General features: G+C 40.3%; 1 protein-coding gene across 1 annotated transcript; it reads left to right on the plus strand.

Annotated features, from left to right (window-relative positions):
• Window positions 1-15,788: 15,788 nt before the first annotated feature.
• On the plus strand, window positions 15,789-16,946 carry LOC137990021 (uncharacterized). The gene has a single exon (XM_068835570.1). It carries the CDS (start codon window positions 15,789-15,791, stop codon window positions 16,944-16,946), a length of 1,158 nt encoding a protein of 385 aa, XP_068691671.1.
• The last annotated feature ends 554 nt before the right edge of the window (window positions 16,947-17,500 follow it).

Raw genomic sequence — 17,500 nt, forward strand, 5'->3', positions numbered from 1 at the left:
AGCGAAAGCTTCAAAATTCACTGGACATTTGTGATTTTCCTGTATATTTACAGGGGTAGATTCATCCGAACCATGCTCCTTCACGGTCAGTGGCTCAAGTGGGGCGATCAATTTGAGTTCCTCATTCATCATAGCAAATACTTGCAGCTGGATTATTGAAGTAGCACCTCGTCATTATATCAGTTTAAATTTTACTACCCTTAATATCTTGAACCAACCTGGCTCGAAATTCAGTTCCGTGAAAGTCTACGATGGAAGGAACAAGTCTCAAACGTTGCTTCGGCACTTCACTGAAATCAAGAGTCATTTCACCTTACAATCAACAGAACGCTACATGTTGGTAGTTGCAACTGGCAATTCAAGCTTCAAAGCAGTTTATACTTCTAGAACAAAAAAAGGTAACTTAAGAAACAATTCCCCATTAATAACACATGTACTGAGAACTCACCATCTTTATCATGGCCCTCCCCCTAAATTCAGATCTAAAAGCTTTCCTGTTTACCCGCAGAGCCAACCAAAAGCAAATGTTGGGCATCACATAGGTTTTTCTCAGCAGGCAAGCACTACTCTGTCCTCTGGACTGACAGAATTGATTGGGATATGAAGGGCTACATGTATTTTAACATATTCAGATCTGAGATATTCGTTTTCCAATAAAGTTGATCGATTATTGGCATAATTCAAATTTTATGCTGTTTTTGGAAACGTTACAAACTTTTTTGGTGCCTCTTTGTGAGAAACATTGAAGTTAAAATGACATTATTCAATAATATTAGAGTATACCGTAATTAATGGGTTGGGTGTTTCCGGATTGTGTAGTCGGCTCCAATTTTTTTTTTCGGATGTTGAGGTTTTCCCCTGTTATCAAAAAAGGGCATTTGTAGTTTGATCTGCCTTAAGTTGACGTGGAGCTTCTCCAAGTTGTAGGACAATTATTGATTCGGCTACATAATAAAGTCCAATTCTAAAGGAAATGATACACATATATCCAAAATGCGGAAATCACAAACATTTTTAGCAATCTAGGCGCTTTTCAACCGTTTTTAACTTGATGCAACCTCTCAAAATGGTTGACACAAGTGGTGCTCCAAACCAAGGTACCTGTCAAAAGGTTCGTATTCCCGTATATAAGAAACGGAAAACCCAATATTTAAGCTTGGATTGTGACCTACCAGAAGAAGGAAACAGGCCTTGGTTTCTAGGCAAATGTCAGTAAAGCCTTACTGTCCTTCAATGAATCTATATCATTTGCAAACAATTTCATTTCCTGTTGCATTTCATTTTTGCCAACTGAGTCCCAAACCCACTAGTAACGGAAGACGAGAGTAGAGTGTATCACATGTACCCCTTGTGATTGGCTATAAAAGCCAGGAACGTTTCCATAACTTGATGTGGTCAAGGGCAAAGAGGATTTTCTACCAATGATTCTTTTAAAATGGCTAAAATATTGCCTTTGTGACATAAGAAAACGAACCTTCTCACACAAATTTACCGATAACCATTCTTTATTACGAAGTGATTGGGAAAAATTAAACCTTGATTGACACCCGTCAGATGACATCACATGCTAAGGTACTGCAACACAAGATAATGAGTGTTTTTAAATTAGCTATGGAACCTTCCAATTTTTATGGGAAAAAATGCTTGCTATAGTCAAGTCCTGTGTTTATGTTTAATATTTTAAAGTTAACTTGATGGAAGCAATTATTTACAAGATTCAAATTTCAAGTCCATTCACGGCATGTCACAATTTGAATTAACGCAATCCATCGAAACTACAAACTTGTCATACACGTAACCATTTCTCTGGTAATTGCGAAAATAAACATAATTTGATCAACTTAGCACAATGTAACTGTTCTTAAGAGTCAGGAGTTTGAAGTCCTACAAAATTTATTGATGAAAGGTGCGGAAACATGGTGCAGCACAGAGACGGACATTACAGTCTGGGCAGAAGTAACTTGTCATCTTCCTCACACCAGAATCAAAACATACTTTGCATCCTCCGCAGGGTGACATGGTTGGGGCGTCGCACCGGTATCGCGAGGTCACGGGTTCAAATCCCGTTGAAGTCCTGAATTTCTCAGGCTTCTCTACGCAATTGCAATAGTTGCGTTCATAACTGCGAGGATCATAGCCTCACTTGATTTCATATCCGCAGTTCATATATGATCCATTTCATATATATCATTTCATCATTGATTCATTCCTCACGTGAACATTAGAACCCACAAATGACCATCTCCCAGCGTCAGTGGCTTCATAGCTCAGTTGGGTAGAGCGTCGCACCGGACTCGCGAGGTCACGGGTTCAAATCCCGTTGAAGTCCTGAATTTTTCAGGCTTCTCTACGAAATTGCAATAATTGCGTTCATAACTGCGAGGATCATAGCTTCACTTGAGACCTGTTTATGTTCGTGTGTTATGCTCGCGCTGCGGGCCTATTGTCACCACGTACTCTTACACTCTTACACTCATACAACCCGGGGACACAGTGTGTAGTGCACTTACAGTGCACTACCACAAAAAGCGAAAAATGTGAGGACTAACAGACCAGTCGTCCAAATCAACAATACGGCTTAATTAATCCGCTTGCTCATTTCTGGATCTGGGCACCCATTAAGGCTCAATAGAAATGCCATGAAGAACGCAAATCTAAAAAAAAAAAAAAAAAACGCTTAGCTTCGCTTTGCAAACCAGACTTCCTGCTACCGACATCAATAATACGCGCAACATTTTGGTTGTTCGTGTACCATTTGACGCATAATCCTGCAAGCTTAGGCGCAAAAGATTGCCAAACTTTTCTAACGGCCAAAATCTCACGCATAGTGGAACTTTCCTTTGCTAAATCAGCCGACCAAACACCTTGCGCGGCCACCTTGGGCCCAAGTTCAACAATGTAACGGCCAAATCCGGTGTCACTTGCATCCGAAAATGCACTGCACTACTGCAAATATTGAGATGATCAAAATTGGATTTCCAAAAAGCTAATACCACCACGGTGGTGGTCAACTAGAAAGCCTTCGCTTCTTTGACCACCAGACACATTTTATAACCTGTACTGTAATTATTTTATCTTGCAACCATGTGTTGTGACTATACTTTTCTTTCTATGTTAATGTTATGTAAATAGTGTGAAATAAATGAACCATGAACCATGACCGAATCTTCCAGATAAAAATTTGAAAAACAGGAATCCTGAGCTGAAATTTGGGCGTACATGGCACGAGACATTAAACGCACAATGTTTCCAATAGCCAAAAACATGGAGTTCAACTGACCAGCAACGCTAGCTAGATCCCTTGCGTTAACGAAACGCTGAGCAAGGATTCGTGAAATACTCTCCTGCATAACCTCGCAATCTTCGGAAGAGGGAAGGTGATGAAATTAAGACGGAAATCTCGATGAAAAGCAAGCCAGGTGTGTCCTTCCGATCCACAAGCGAAACAGGTTCTTCTCCTAAACTGAGACCTGGGCAGAAATGCGGCTTGTCGAAACTGAAGGGGCTGTCGAATGGAACTCTTCCAGCTCTTTTTAGATGGCTGAATCAAATCTAACTTCCACAGACTGGTTAAAACTGAACTGCTTCTCGTTTCCCACTTTCTTCCACTTAACGGAATGATCTTCTTTAACTTTTTTAACGGCAGATCTTACGCAGTCCTCTTGATCTTCAGAAATAGATCGCTTGAGCTCTTGAAATTTCGAATCCACACGTTCTAAGATCTCGTCTTGAGTTTTCCCTACAAGCTCGACTAGTTCCTCCTTGTTCATAATGAATAACCCGAACGCTGGCCATGGAACAGCACTGAAGACCGAGATGAAAGACAAAACCAGTACACCCAAGTATATACTCCCGCTAAATACCCACATACCAGCGCACATGCCTAAACAAACATAAGATACCGATGAGAGCATATTTTCCTGCTAATTACCAAGTCAAACTCAGGAAAATACTATTCCAGAAAACTACGAGTTTCGGGGGATTGATTGTTGTCCGTTGCAGTTTTCTTTTCTGGGGCATGTTTAAACAAGTCCATCTCCTGATGCCAACTGACAGGGTTTCCACACCCAGATTTCGGCCAAGCAACAGATGACACGAGTAGATTGTGTTATTTGTACTACTCCATGCACCCCTTGTGATCGGCTAGAGGCCGGGAATAGTTTGCCTGCCTCCATGAGCCCAAGGGTGACATTGTGAAATATTAGTAGAAATAAAGTACAATTTAACGAAGTGCCAAGGTGCTGCCAGATTTTTTTCGTCACAGAGTGAAAACGTGCAACACCCCTAGGGAAATTTTTTCAAGAGACGTTTAATAATAATTTTTTTGTGAGTAAGCCTAAACTTACATGATAGGGTAAATTGAAAACATTTTTTCTCGGTTTTCTCTTGAATCTGTTTATCTCATTTGGGTTAGATTTTTCATTACGATACTGATGATTATGCTGAGCACTTTTTACACTTCTCAAATGTTATGGACGTATTTATTTATGCGAAGTGCGAGTGCTAGTCACATAAATCTTGGTTCACCAATCAGTTGAAAGATGTTTTGAAACTTAAAGTTATTTTAAAGGTGGCACTAAAATCTGTAAATGGACCTTTTTGCAGATAAACCAAGGGTAATAATTCCTTTAAGAGTGATTCGAACGGTCCCACAGCATTACGTGTGGTGCTTGTGTGAAGGAACGCCCCCGATCAACATATCATTGATGAACTCATCTACAACCTTGGCTTCCCGGATTGGAGTGGTGTGGAGCAAACTGAACCAGGGTGGTAATTATAGCTGCATCGCTACCAACAAAGTTGGCTCTGAGTCAAAGACTTTTTACGTTTCTCTCACAGGTGAGATTATTGCTAAGGTAAACCATGCAGTAACACGAAGTCTAGTGACCGTACTTTGGTTGATTTTCAAGAATCAGGTTGATGGAGTCCTGTTTAATGCCACCTGAAGAATTCTTATAATTACTGCTATTTTATCCTAAGCTTCTTATTTTCAGTGGCAGATGAAAGCTTATTTCCAGATTCAGTTTTGTTAAGCATTCGAGTGTGGTTACTTTGTTATCATAGGAAACAGAACTGTAACAAATGAAAGTTAGAGATTTCAAATCAACTGAAAGGCTATTCTATACGTAACTGGAGAGAGAAGAGAAGCTCATACAGTGCATTCTTACCTTTCGACACACTCATCCGAAAAATTGGTTTTTGCCCTGAGCGGGACGCGAACCCACATCTCCCTGATAACTAGTTGGGCATGATAAGTCATTACACCATCAAGCAAAGGCTACTACGCTATAGCCTAGCAACGCAGCAGATTAATGACTTATCAGCGTGGGGATCCCTAGGGACCAACTTTTTCTTCACCTGAGTTCCTCAGGGCAAAAAACGCTCTGGGCAAAAACCAATTTTTCGGATGAGTGTGTCAAAAGATAAGAATGCACTGTGTGTGCTTCTCTTCTCACTTCAGTTGCGTATAGTATAGCCTTTCACTTGCCTCGAAATTTCTGACTTTCATATGTTCTAAGCCCCGTCTGGGGTCATAGAGGCAAGGATACACACTCACGTGAAGAAAGGTTGAGCCGTAGGGATTCCCACGCCTCTAAGTCACCTCATTAATCTGCTTCGTTGCCAGCGTGGCAGCATTGATGGTGTAGTGGCTTAGCATGCCCGAGTAGTAAACTGGGAGACGTGGGTTGAGTCCCGCTCAGGGCAAAAACTAACTTTTCGGATGAGTGTGTCGAAAGGTAAGAACGCATTGTGTGTGCTTCTCTTCTCTCTTCAGTTACGTAGAACTGTTACAATAAAGCGCAATTCGAAAACAAAACTAAAATAATTTTCTACAAGATTAAAACCACTTGTAAAATGGTAACCGTGTTACATACATGGGTCATGCGTATTAGAATAAAGGTTAGGCTTCTCGTGGTTATTCTGTTCTACGGCCAAAATAAATTGATTGAATTTCCGCAAATACAACAAACCGCACTACGCAAACCATTTATATTCTTGTGGGTCTTCCTCACTTCACGCCCAATTTCACTTTAAAAAAAAAATCTGATGATTTATTCGCAATTTTAAGACCAAAGAAAACTCTCTCTTGCTTCAAGAGCCCCTTTCACATTAAAACCACTCCCCTAAATTTTACCTTAAAAAGCCACTTGACCACTAGTCTTAAATGCAAAAACGATTTTTCCGATAATTGCAATTGAAATTAAATCCTGTAAAGGCTAAGCTATTTTTCTAGTTTTTGTCAAACTTATGATTTCTTTACAGCTTTTTGCGTTGGTGTGGATTTGTGTGACTGCCACAGCAGTACAAATACGTTTGAGGTTCAGAACATCTTTCACTGCACTGGAAAAAATTCAACTCATATACTGAACAGCATTCCAACAACCACGACACAGCTGTGAGTTGTTAACTGATGGTGCTTTAAAAACACTGCTATTTAGTGCTTCTACTCAAAAATAAATCGTAACAGTAGCGAACTTCACTTAGTTCTTATTAACCGAACGGGAGGTCTGTATAAGAGAATCTTGACCGAGGTCGCCACTACAGACCGAACGCAGTGAGGTCTGTACCAGCGACCGAGGTCAAGATTCTCCCATACAGACCGACCTAGCTCGGTTAATAAGATGTTTATTATATGGCCAAACAAGAACAATTTAATTCGTTTAATGTAACTGGTTTGTACTAACTGACATTTTGCTTGCGAACGGCGATGAGTTGCGATGAGCTGAACTTAATTCTGTCAAAGTTTGCTCGTCATCCTATTTTTTTGTCATCATGCTTTTTGGCACTGACATAAATAAATACTGGTAGAAGAAAATACTGAACATTTTTGCATTTTAGTTTGCATCTTTTCACTGCAAAACATTACCGGTCTAGATGCCGGTCTCGATGGGAAAATCTAGACCGCGGTCAATATCGATTTTAGCTTATCAAATTCGTGAATTTTGTAGTTCCCAGTCCTCGTGAGACAAAGCCATATAATAATGGCTGATAATAACTAAAGCCGATATCACATAAAGACCGCAGTCCCAAAAGATACAAGTCGCTCACAAGTGTGCCCTAAAAAGGCACTGTAGCTGTACTTGAGTGGCTTTTTGGACGCACACTCATTGATGGTTTTCAAGTTTGAATACAATTGAACAAACAGCAATTTTCTAATTTGGGTGTTTTGCCGGTGCATCCAGTGATAGTATCGTTAGTTTTGCACACTACCTCTACTTTAAAAAGAGAGGCTATTATCCTAAAATTGATAAAGTGACTACCTTATTGATAGACCGGATAGAGCAGCCATTCATGTCATCTCCTCAAATTGAAAATTATTTCTCTCTATGTGACCGTCAATGTTCGATAAGGAAGCCAATTTTGTGTTTCACTTTTTGCCCTTGGTATCAAATCCCAGTTTCTTCAGACTCCGTTTCACCACTTTTTTCTGCATGATGATGCTCAATATGTACAATATACTATGTAGCCTGTTTTAGCGTCTCTTCATCAGGTCGGCAGGAGACGAAAAACACACGGGCTTGAAAAAAACGAGTGAGGTCTAGGTAATTGGAGGCATGATAGCCTGCAAGCATATCTGCTATCAGTTCTTGACATATCCTCTGATTCGTCAGTCTTGACACCACCCGTTACCTCTTACCCTTTGCGAACTCAATGCTCTTTTGACAGACCTGGTGGCTCCCACTGATAACTCTTGATTGCATGCAGCGATGAATTGCTGTTGTTGTTGTTGTTTTGCTTATCTTTTGATTTGAATGAATGCCTTCGCGTTTTCGTAACGTAAGATCACTATAGAAGGAACAAGAAAGCTGTTTTTTTCGCGGTTCTTCCATGGAATCGGTTTCGGAAAGAGCTTGATCGTTAAGATGTTTCCTCGACTAGCGAAAATATGGCATCAATTCCAGTGGTCCGCCATGTGAGATCAAGTGCCACAGTTAAAAGAGCTGGGCTTCTCAGCAGCCCCCATTGGTATTGATGGCAGTGGAGCACAAGAGGACGAGGCCAGAGAGAAAGATGAAAGGTGTAAAATCGTTTTCGGATGGTTTCAGCAAAACACTGATCCCCTATAAATTTCATAGGAAATGTAATGAAATAGAATAAACTGATAAATGACAAATATAAACTGAAGGTTACCCCAAACCTTCGTGGGTGCTCTCCAGAAAAAAAATTCGTACGCCCGCTGTTTTAGAGGAAACTACCACAAACTATATGTCAATACAACGAATTTTGACACGGCTGGTCAACCGTTTACTTGAGCCTCGATACGGTAAGAGCAATTTAGTGAACGGTTGGCCAGCCGTGTCGAAATTCGTTGTAAGTGAGCCTCGAAGGATTTTGAAAATTTGAATATTTTTCGCTGTTTCTAAGCAGGGGATGCTCGCTGGACCTTGAAACGTAAATTTATCCGTGTGGCGATCGCCGGAGTTTTAAGGTGACTGATGCCGGAGAAGTGTGATTTTATCGGCAAGATGTGAGATAAGCTGTAAATTATTTTCCAGCCTTTCCTTTATTTAGGGACGAGTGACAACCAGGGAATTTGAGAAGTCGCTTAAATTGCATTTAATCGGGCAAATAACCACACAAAAACCGAGAAAGTGAACACGACAATTAAGTACAGCTTTTTTATTGAGAATTTTGCGGGTAAATATCTTTTCAGTTTGTTATCGAGATTCCCATACAAATCCTTATAATTTTTTACCCCCCTAGTCTGGGCCGCCTGTGATCACGCCTTCTCGGAGAATAGCCCATTTCCAAGTTGCTGCATGCCTCAGTTTCAAAGCGAGTCATGGTGCACAACCATTCAAATGGAAACGAGTTGCGTATTCTTATGCAAATCAAACTCATTTCCCTTACAATAGTTGAGCGCCAAGACTCACTTCGAAACCGACACAGACAGCAACTCGGAAATGGCCCATTATGTCAGCATCGGGCTTACACTGTGAGCCGCCAGCCAATGATATGATAGGACCCCAGAAATTCACAGCAAGCAAAATGGCGTTCCAAAAAGGAATCAGTGTTTTTGGTCACGTTTTATCCTAGTTAGCTTCCCCGCGCCTATTTTCCAGTGGTAACAATGGGGAAAACTAAAGATAAGAAAATTACAAGGGGGACGACAAATGAAACAGAGGAGCGAGATTACAGGGAAGCACTAGTGGCCGACATGAAAGCAATCGGTTAGAAATTTCCCTGTGCAATTTCCTTTGCTACTGGCTCCAGGTAAAGATTTGTCTTTATCCAAGGATTTTTCTCTTTTCTTGAGAGTTTTATCACGAAGAAGCGACTTTGCTATTTATGAAAAGCATTTCGCGAGTGTAAACTTAAATGCTAATTATTTGGAATAGGAACCGTTTTGCCGCGAAAAGCTCGCTGAAGAGTTCACGATTTACAAAGATTATAATGCCTTTATAATTTATCAACTTAAAAAAAATCTTTGTGGTCTAACTTTAATTTGGTCGAGAAAAAAAAATCGGTAGAAGTAGCCCGCGAACGTTAGGAGTAACCGTAACAGGATTTGCAAATTTGCCGAAAATCGTAATCACAACTAAAAGTAAAACCGCCTCACTAATTGTCGTCATGGCACCAAGCAAATGTCTTGGCATGAACGGAAAGATCCGAGCGTTTCTTCTCCCTGTCCGGGGCGAGTGGGATCTGGTCTGGGGAGGGGGGCTGGGTGTTTAGCGGTCTGCTGAACAATTCGTCTCGTCAAGCTGTGCCGCGACTTTCATTTATCTACCGTCAACAAGCTTGTCACGGACGCTTCAGGTAAGAATTCAATGACAAATCAGAATTTGCGAACAGTGAATTAAAATTTCGTTTACCCTGGACGAACGAAAATACAAATCAGGGTAGAGCTGCTGTGGGAAGTGTTGGAATCGTGGTGCCGGGTAGACAATAGGGTGGGTTTTTATGATACAGGCGCATAAGGGTACCACTAAATCTCCCAAGAAATCCTGGTAAGTTTACTAATATCATTATCAATTTATTTCTATTTTTCACTGTACGTTACTAACATCTTTTTTTAGATTTCCTATGAATTTTATAGGGGGGCGGTGGGGTTTCAGTGGGTGATCAGCTTACGGGGGGTACCTGTTTTTGGAAGTTTATACAAAGCTGGCTATCAACAACGCCTAAAAAAGAACTCATCTTGCAATGCAGTGTTGACATGCCTCTGAATAAAGCAGAATGATCACCACAGAATGCCACCTGTTTTATGGTATTCCAGCTCGCTGGAGATATTGTAAAACCGTTCAGATAAAAAAATAAACTAGTAGAAACCGACTCAAATATTAAATATTTTAAGCAAGAACCGATACAAGGTAGATTTACGTGATTTACTAATGTCTTTTATAATATGGGCAAACTGGTCCGTGATGAAAAGGAGAATTCTGATTGATTCTCTGAGAGGTACGAATTTTTCAATACGGACCGCCAAGATGGAAGATGGACCGGTCACGAAGCAGTGCATATATGTTGCCAAACTGTTCCCATTTTCTGTTTCCATTTTCTCGGACATAAAAAAAAAATGCGAGAAATATTCTATTTTTTTAATTTGTCATTCATGTTGGAGTTCCAGTACGGATTTTGCTTTCCAGAACCGTTAACAGAAGAATATAATAAACTTTATTAAAGTAGCCTGCCACAAGTTCGGTCCACACTGGGGAAATATTGATCTCGTTCCTTTCTTGCAAGTTTATGTACCTCAACTTTCAGGCTCAATATTTTGCCATTATGGAACTTCACAGTACTTCAATAACAGCTACATATTTCGATACCCCAACCAGCCTTCTTCGTGTGCAGTTAGAATTTACTGTCCACGGTTGCTTGCTTTAAGACTTTCAAATATTAATATTTTCCAAATATAGAGGGGCTTTTAGTGCAAAAATTGTAAGTAAAAAGCTCAGAGGAAAAAGGGCGTAAGTGAATTTCTCTGCCGATTTTAAGTTTTCATCATTTTTTTTATTACTGAAGGCCTGGATTGCAAAATTACAAAAGATATCATGATATTAAATATAATTGAGCAGTTCAGACCTTCAATAACATAACAAATACTTTTGGAAAATTCAGTTCAGACTGACAAATCCCAAGAACCAATCAGTGGGCCAGTAGGGTGACGTCTAGCAAGCAACATCCATGGGGAAGGGTGTGGGAGAGCTTTCCAGGCAAACCACCACTACCCTAGGTATGTAGCCACCTCATTGTGGAAACTACAGGATTGAGCAGCACAATGGAGGAGAACTGTACCCCCCTCCCCAGCTGGTGGTCTTACATATCCCAGGGAGTTCCCACCAAATCCCTACCCCAGGTGGAGGCACTTCCTTGACGATCACCCTACTCACCACTAACTTATCCTTCCAGGGACTCATCAGTTCTTGGCAAGAACATGTGAGTCAAGAGGTGTGTAGCTCTCAATCTCACAGAGATACGGCCGGTTGATCTTTGCGTAAAGCGTGGTATGACCGATATTTCATCGGCTTCACAGGAAGGAGGGATTTAAGGACACGGATCGAACGCCGTTGTGCATCGCTAAGGTGCACTGATCGAAACGTTATCGCGTGCCAAATCGCAGCTCTTAAGCTCACAGAGATACGGCCCCTTTCATCTGACCTTCTCAAGAAAGCCATGCCAGCCTGCCTACCTGCACCTTTTATTTTACTGTGGCATTGTGGGTAATCCTTTCCCGCCCTTCGAAAATGGATCCCCAGGAAATAAACAAGATTTAGTTATAGTATGGTGAAGTCTCCATTGAGGCCACGGAATTCAATCCAAAAGTAGCACAACACAAGGAAAATGGGCCCTGAGCCCCGCTGCTTTGCTTTCTTTCCAAAGCTTTCAACAATTTACGCCACCAACCGCTTGGAAACTTCACTATAACCTGACTCTGTCTGGCTCAAGAGGACGGCAATTCAGGCATTGCCGACCTTTTACACACCTTAGTTCTTTAAGAGGTGAACTTGACTTGAGGGCTTCAAGACTTAATGATGTCTGTCCACCACCAGACGGTGAAATAGCTCGATAACAGCCCAACAAATGCCGTCTTCGTCAACAACCATCCATCGATCGTGACAGTTAGAAATCGAGTATGCCTGGGCCGGCAACTTCACCTTGCCAAGTCTTTCTGTGACTACAACGCACTTTTACTGCCTGTGTTTGGCTCTAGAAAGCAATGGATTTTGTAAGGACTGGAATGGACTATTGGATAACCACGCTACATCGATTCAGCCTTCTGTTTCACGTGCATGGTTCATCATTCATTGGTGCAACGGCTCAGCAAAACAGTATGTGCATTTCACTTTAACCATGACAAGCTCTGCTGTTATTTTATTGCTTTTTGCTCACTTACCATGCCCAATAAGCGTCTCCTTTTTGGCCAGCGAAAGAAAACGAAACTGTAGTATCCACCGATGGAATGAGAATTCTGCTACACGTAAAATATTGGTTTGCTTGCTTGGTTGCTCACTAGTTCGTTACACCATCATATTTTAACAGATCTAAACACCATTGCCTTTTGTCTGTGCTTTGCACGCGCATTGACACTTTCCTGGGGCCTTATTGTGTCATCTGTCTAAAAACTTCTTGGAGTAATTTTATCTTGATAAAAATCTATACTTAAGTGGGCTTAAAACTTGAAATCCAAAGCTACTTAATGTTGTATCATCTTCATGTGATTGAAAAGTGTTTTTACAAATAATTCCAAGTCTATTGCTCTTGCAGCCATCCAGTCATTTAAATAAAAAATAGATTGAAAACCTAGCAGTTGACTATTTTGGTGCAATTTTTACTTTTGCTCAAAGATATTTCTTATTGAAGGGCTGAACTGCTCAATTATATTTAATCTCATGATATCTTTTATAATTAAGCAATCCAGGCCTTCAATAATGAATAAAATTGATGAAAACTGAAAATCGGGCAGAAAAAGTCATTTAGGCCCTTTTTTAAATGCTCTTTAGGTATTTTATTCGCTCTGTCCTTTCCTATTTAATTATAAGCATAAGTAATTACTCTAATTATCATTCTTTAAGAGTCTTGAGGAACAAAAATATATCCCGACCATGACCGAATCTATCCTATCTTTGAGATGTCCAATTCCAGAAATGTTATACTTTGAATTGACTTCAGATGGAACATCATCTAAAGAGAGTGGCCTACCGCGAACCTTTGTCGCTGAAGAAGACATAGGAGCTGAAATTTCCAGAGACTGTTTCCCATCTGGGGAAACCCCGGTTCCAAAATTTGTTGACTAACTTTTTTTTTTTCTAGGGATGTTGCGGGAACACCATGGTTTGGAGAAGCAATTAACCTAAAAAAAACCGAACGGTTCAATATCGTGCAACATTTGTTGCTTAAAAAAATGTTGCACGATGTTTTATTTAGCCTGTTAAGTAAGAGTGATCTGTTTGATTTAAGAAGGAAAGTTGTTGTCAACATAACAACGCTGTACACACTGGAAACGATATTAGGTGGGAGCACGATATTAGTTAGGTTGGTTAAGTGTGCCCCTCTCCTCTCCCCTGACTATCATATTGTAACAAAGTCCATAGTATGCTGTCTTAAAAAATAGTAGAGTGGAGAAAAAAACAAGATGAAATAAAAACAAACAAATCGTACAACGTAAACAGCTCCCCGAGAGAATTTGTGGTTACTAATAAAACACGAAACCCAGACAGATTAAAGAAAGTAAAATGAAATCGGGAAACATTGGCATAGAGGATGACATGTTGATCATTTCTGAGTTCATTTCTTTTTCACAGCAAGCTAAAGCGCGAATGTTGATATGGTTATTAGCTGAGTTGTAAAACAAACGTTCATTGAAAGTTAAGTCGTATCCGGATGGGGAACCACAAGAGAGATACGATATGATATTGCCTTTGAACGACGTCGTATGCTTCGTACGCCTTTTTTTTTTTAATCGGAATACTCATATTCAAAATTAAAGAAACCTTACCATTTATCACTTTAGGACATAATTATAGAGTAATGGCAATACAGTATCCATTTTCTGTTACGTTCTTCCTCCCTTCATCCGGAAAAGAGACGAGGTGATTGTTGATATTCGGCTATCCGAGTTAAAAATTGGTAATAATGACGCCGAAGCTAAAAGAGCTGCAAGTTGATCGGCATGCATTTATGCATGTGTTCACCAAACATAGCATTGCTTTTAATTAGCCTTTCAAAATAATTAAAAGCAAGGTTTCGCCATAGGGTTCTCAAACGCCCCTCCAGTTTGAGAACTTTAACTACATCACAAAAATCTATTTGATACCGAATGGTAATCTTGCCCATTTTTGTTTGATATTTAGGCCCCTATTATTATAAAAACTCTCTGTCTGAATTTTTTCTCTTTAATATTTTCGGAAGTTGTTCCGGAAATCTTGATCTAATATCAGACAAACTATGGCTCAAATGATTTTGTGTGTTACAAAGCTTTTATATGTCGGGGTCAAACGTTCCAGGTATTGACCAAGGAACGCAAGCAAGTCGTTTGTGTATGTGACTCGATTGCAACGGTTGCAGCCGTCTTTATGAATAGCTGATTGACATAAATTATTGTCGAACAAAATAACATAATTTATTTGTCACATTGTTGTAAAAAAACGTCCATCTCCTTTTTACAAGAACGGAGAATCGACGACAAACATGTACTTTGTGGATGTCTGTTTTATATTTGAATCGCAGTCGCGATGTGGGCCGCGTTAACTTTGATTAGTGTTAGAGCCGCGCTTTCCTTTCTTTATTGGAAATATACATTTCTATTTTTCAAGCCAAATTTTCTTCAGCTCGCTTAAAGGAAAGGACACAAATTGTCGCTTATTTTCTCCCGAGTGGCTTCATCAAGCAGAATAAAAACTTAAACACGCACAAAGTATGCCGTTCGACAGAGAGTCTTAGAAATAGAAACTTTCGAGGTCATCTGAATCAACTTAGCGTGCAGTGTTATTTCTTAGAACAGTGAATAAACAGCTCTCGTGGGAACTCAAGCTAGAGTTTTCACCAATGTTTTATTAGAAGCTTTTCCCCATCCACGGCATATTGCAGTGTCGCCAGGATATTCGAAACTATACCATCTGATTCCCAGCTGATGAATCAGGCAAGCTACATTAGGACTCATTGAACTGTTCTCGCTCAATTATGATTGTGTACGTTGCCAAGTAGGCCTTTAAAATTAGCATTGAGATAAATAAGTACAAATTTCTTATACATTGCTTTCCATGCTTTTATTTCTAGACGGCTTGGTGACAATGAAATAAGTGAACTCCCAGAAAAGGTTTTCTCAGGGCTCACAAGTCTGCGATGGCTGTAAGTGTTGTGGCCCAAATAATCTTTCAAAATATATATATATCGCTATGCACCTGGTCGCAAAGTTTTGTTTGACTTAGTTATAACTAAGTGACTCACAACTAATATTTAAAATAAAATCTGAGAATTAAGTATTGATAACTCTTTTACATGTAGGTCTACAACTAAATTGCATTTGGAGATTGGCCTTCTAAGCTTAAAGTTAGGGTTAGGGTTAGGGTTAGAGCTTGTGCTCAACATGGCGGCCATTTACTCCGCTAGTTTACAGCATAATCTTTGATTTAGACAACCATGTTATAGTCAATTTGTAATAATATTACCAAATCATATATGATTGACGTGTAATTTTATATACGGACGTAAGTATATAAAATTACCCTCTTGTATGATTCGAACCAGATTAATAAATCCTTGAGCTGATCAACACATACAGTTTAGTCGTTGCCGTTCTTTCTTAAACCAAGTTTATTACATGGTGTCAGAAGTGGCCCATCATGGAACACGTGAAGCCTATCGGACCTTTAAGATTGGACGGAAACATTGCCGAAAATTGGCGCAAGTGGAAGCAGCGCTGGGTGCTCTATGCTAAAGCCAGTGGAGTAGATTCCAAAGCTGAGGAAACTCAATGCGCGGTCTTCTTACACACAATCGGGGAAGAGGCTCTCGAAGTGTATGATACCTTCACCTTCACAGAGGAAGAGGCGAATAAGATAGAACCCATTGTGGCGAAGTTCGAGGCGTACTGCTCACCGAAAACGAACGTTACATATGAACGCTATCTTTTCTTTTCGTGTACGCAAAATAGCCGGACAATTGACGCCTTCGTAACTGATCTTCGCATGAAGGCGAAGACCTGCGAGTCTGGAACTCTTCACGATAGTCTTATCAAGGACAGGATTGTATGTGGAATAGACAACAACAGTGTAAGGGAGTGGCTACTACGCAACACAGAGCTTACACTTGAAGTTGCAATTAACACCGTGCGAGCCGCAGAAACGAGTAAAACTCTGACTAACTCAGCCTTAGAAGCAGCAGCTATCAACCTCAGCCGAAAACAAAATCAGAAAACAAAGTCTCCACTAAGAAAACGGCCCCCAAAACTAACAGAGCAGAAACAGAGTAAAAAACCATGTGGTCGTTGTGGCTCTCACCACAAAACAAGAGAATGTACAGCATTCGGTACCACATGCCATAGATGTCAAGGCAAAAATCATTTTGCCCACATGTGCTTCACCAAAAGCCCAAATTCTGACCACCAAAAGCTTCACGAGGTCGGGCAACAATCGGACACCGAAACAGACGAAGATCTTTTCCTTGGAGAGCTAGAGTCATCACAGAAAGACAAGAATGAACTGTTCACAAATTTAAACGTGAATGATGAAAACATCCGTTTCAAAATATATACAGGTGCACAATGCAACTTTATTCCGGAACATGCTTTTGAAAAGCTAAGAAAAAAGCCAAGTCTGCAGACAACCAAAGTCACGTTGACGGCCTATGGTGGGGTACGCGTCCCTATAAAAGGAACATGCACCACGAAAATCAAGCACAATGACCAAAATATTGATGTCAAATTTTTCGTGGTCGCTGTTGACAAAGCTCAGCCCTTAACTAATTGGTCTACAAACATGCCGAGATCTCGAACTGATTAGTATCAACAACAATGTTAGTGCAGTAATAGCTAAAGAAACTGAAAACCTCGACGAATATAAAGATGTGTTCGCCGGACTCGGTTTGGTGGATGGAGAATTTCACATCGAGCTACGTGATGATGCCAAGCCCACTATACACCCACCAAGAAAAATTCCCCTGAGCCTTATGCCGAAACTCCAGAAAAAAATTGGAACAGATGACAGAAATGGGAGTCATTAGTAAAGTCAACAAAGCAACTGACTGGGTTAATAGCCTGGTGATTGTAGAAAAAAAAGATGGCTCATTAAGACTTTGTTTAGATCCGAAAGATTTAAACAAATCAATCAAGAGAGAGCATTACAAGCCTCCGACAGCTGAAACAATATCCAGAATTTTCACCGTAATCGACATGAGCAACTGTTACTGGCACAAGAAGCTAGATGAAGAATCGTCCCTTCTCTGCACGTTCAACACACCCTTTGGGCGGTATAAATTCATCAGATAACCGTTCGGAATTTGTGTTGCGAGTGACGTCGCACAGCGAATGGTAGACGATAACTTCAGCGATATTTCC

This window comes from Montipora foliosa, unplaced genomic scaffold, assembly GCF_036669935.1.
Source record: "Montipora foliosa isolate CH-2021 unplaced genomic scaffold, ASM3666993v2 scaffold_485, whole genome shotgun sequence".
NCBI classification, from domain to species: Eukaryota; Metazoa; Cnidaria; class Anthozoa; order Scleractinia; family Acroporidae; genus Montipora; species Montipora foliosa.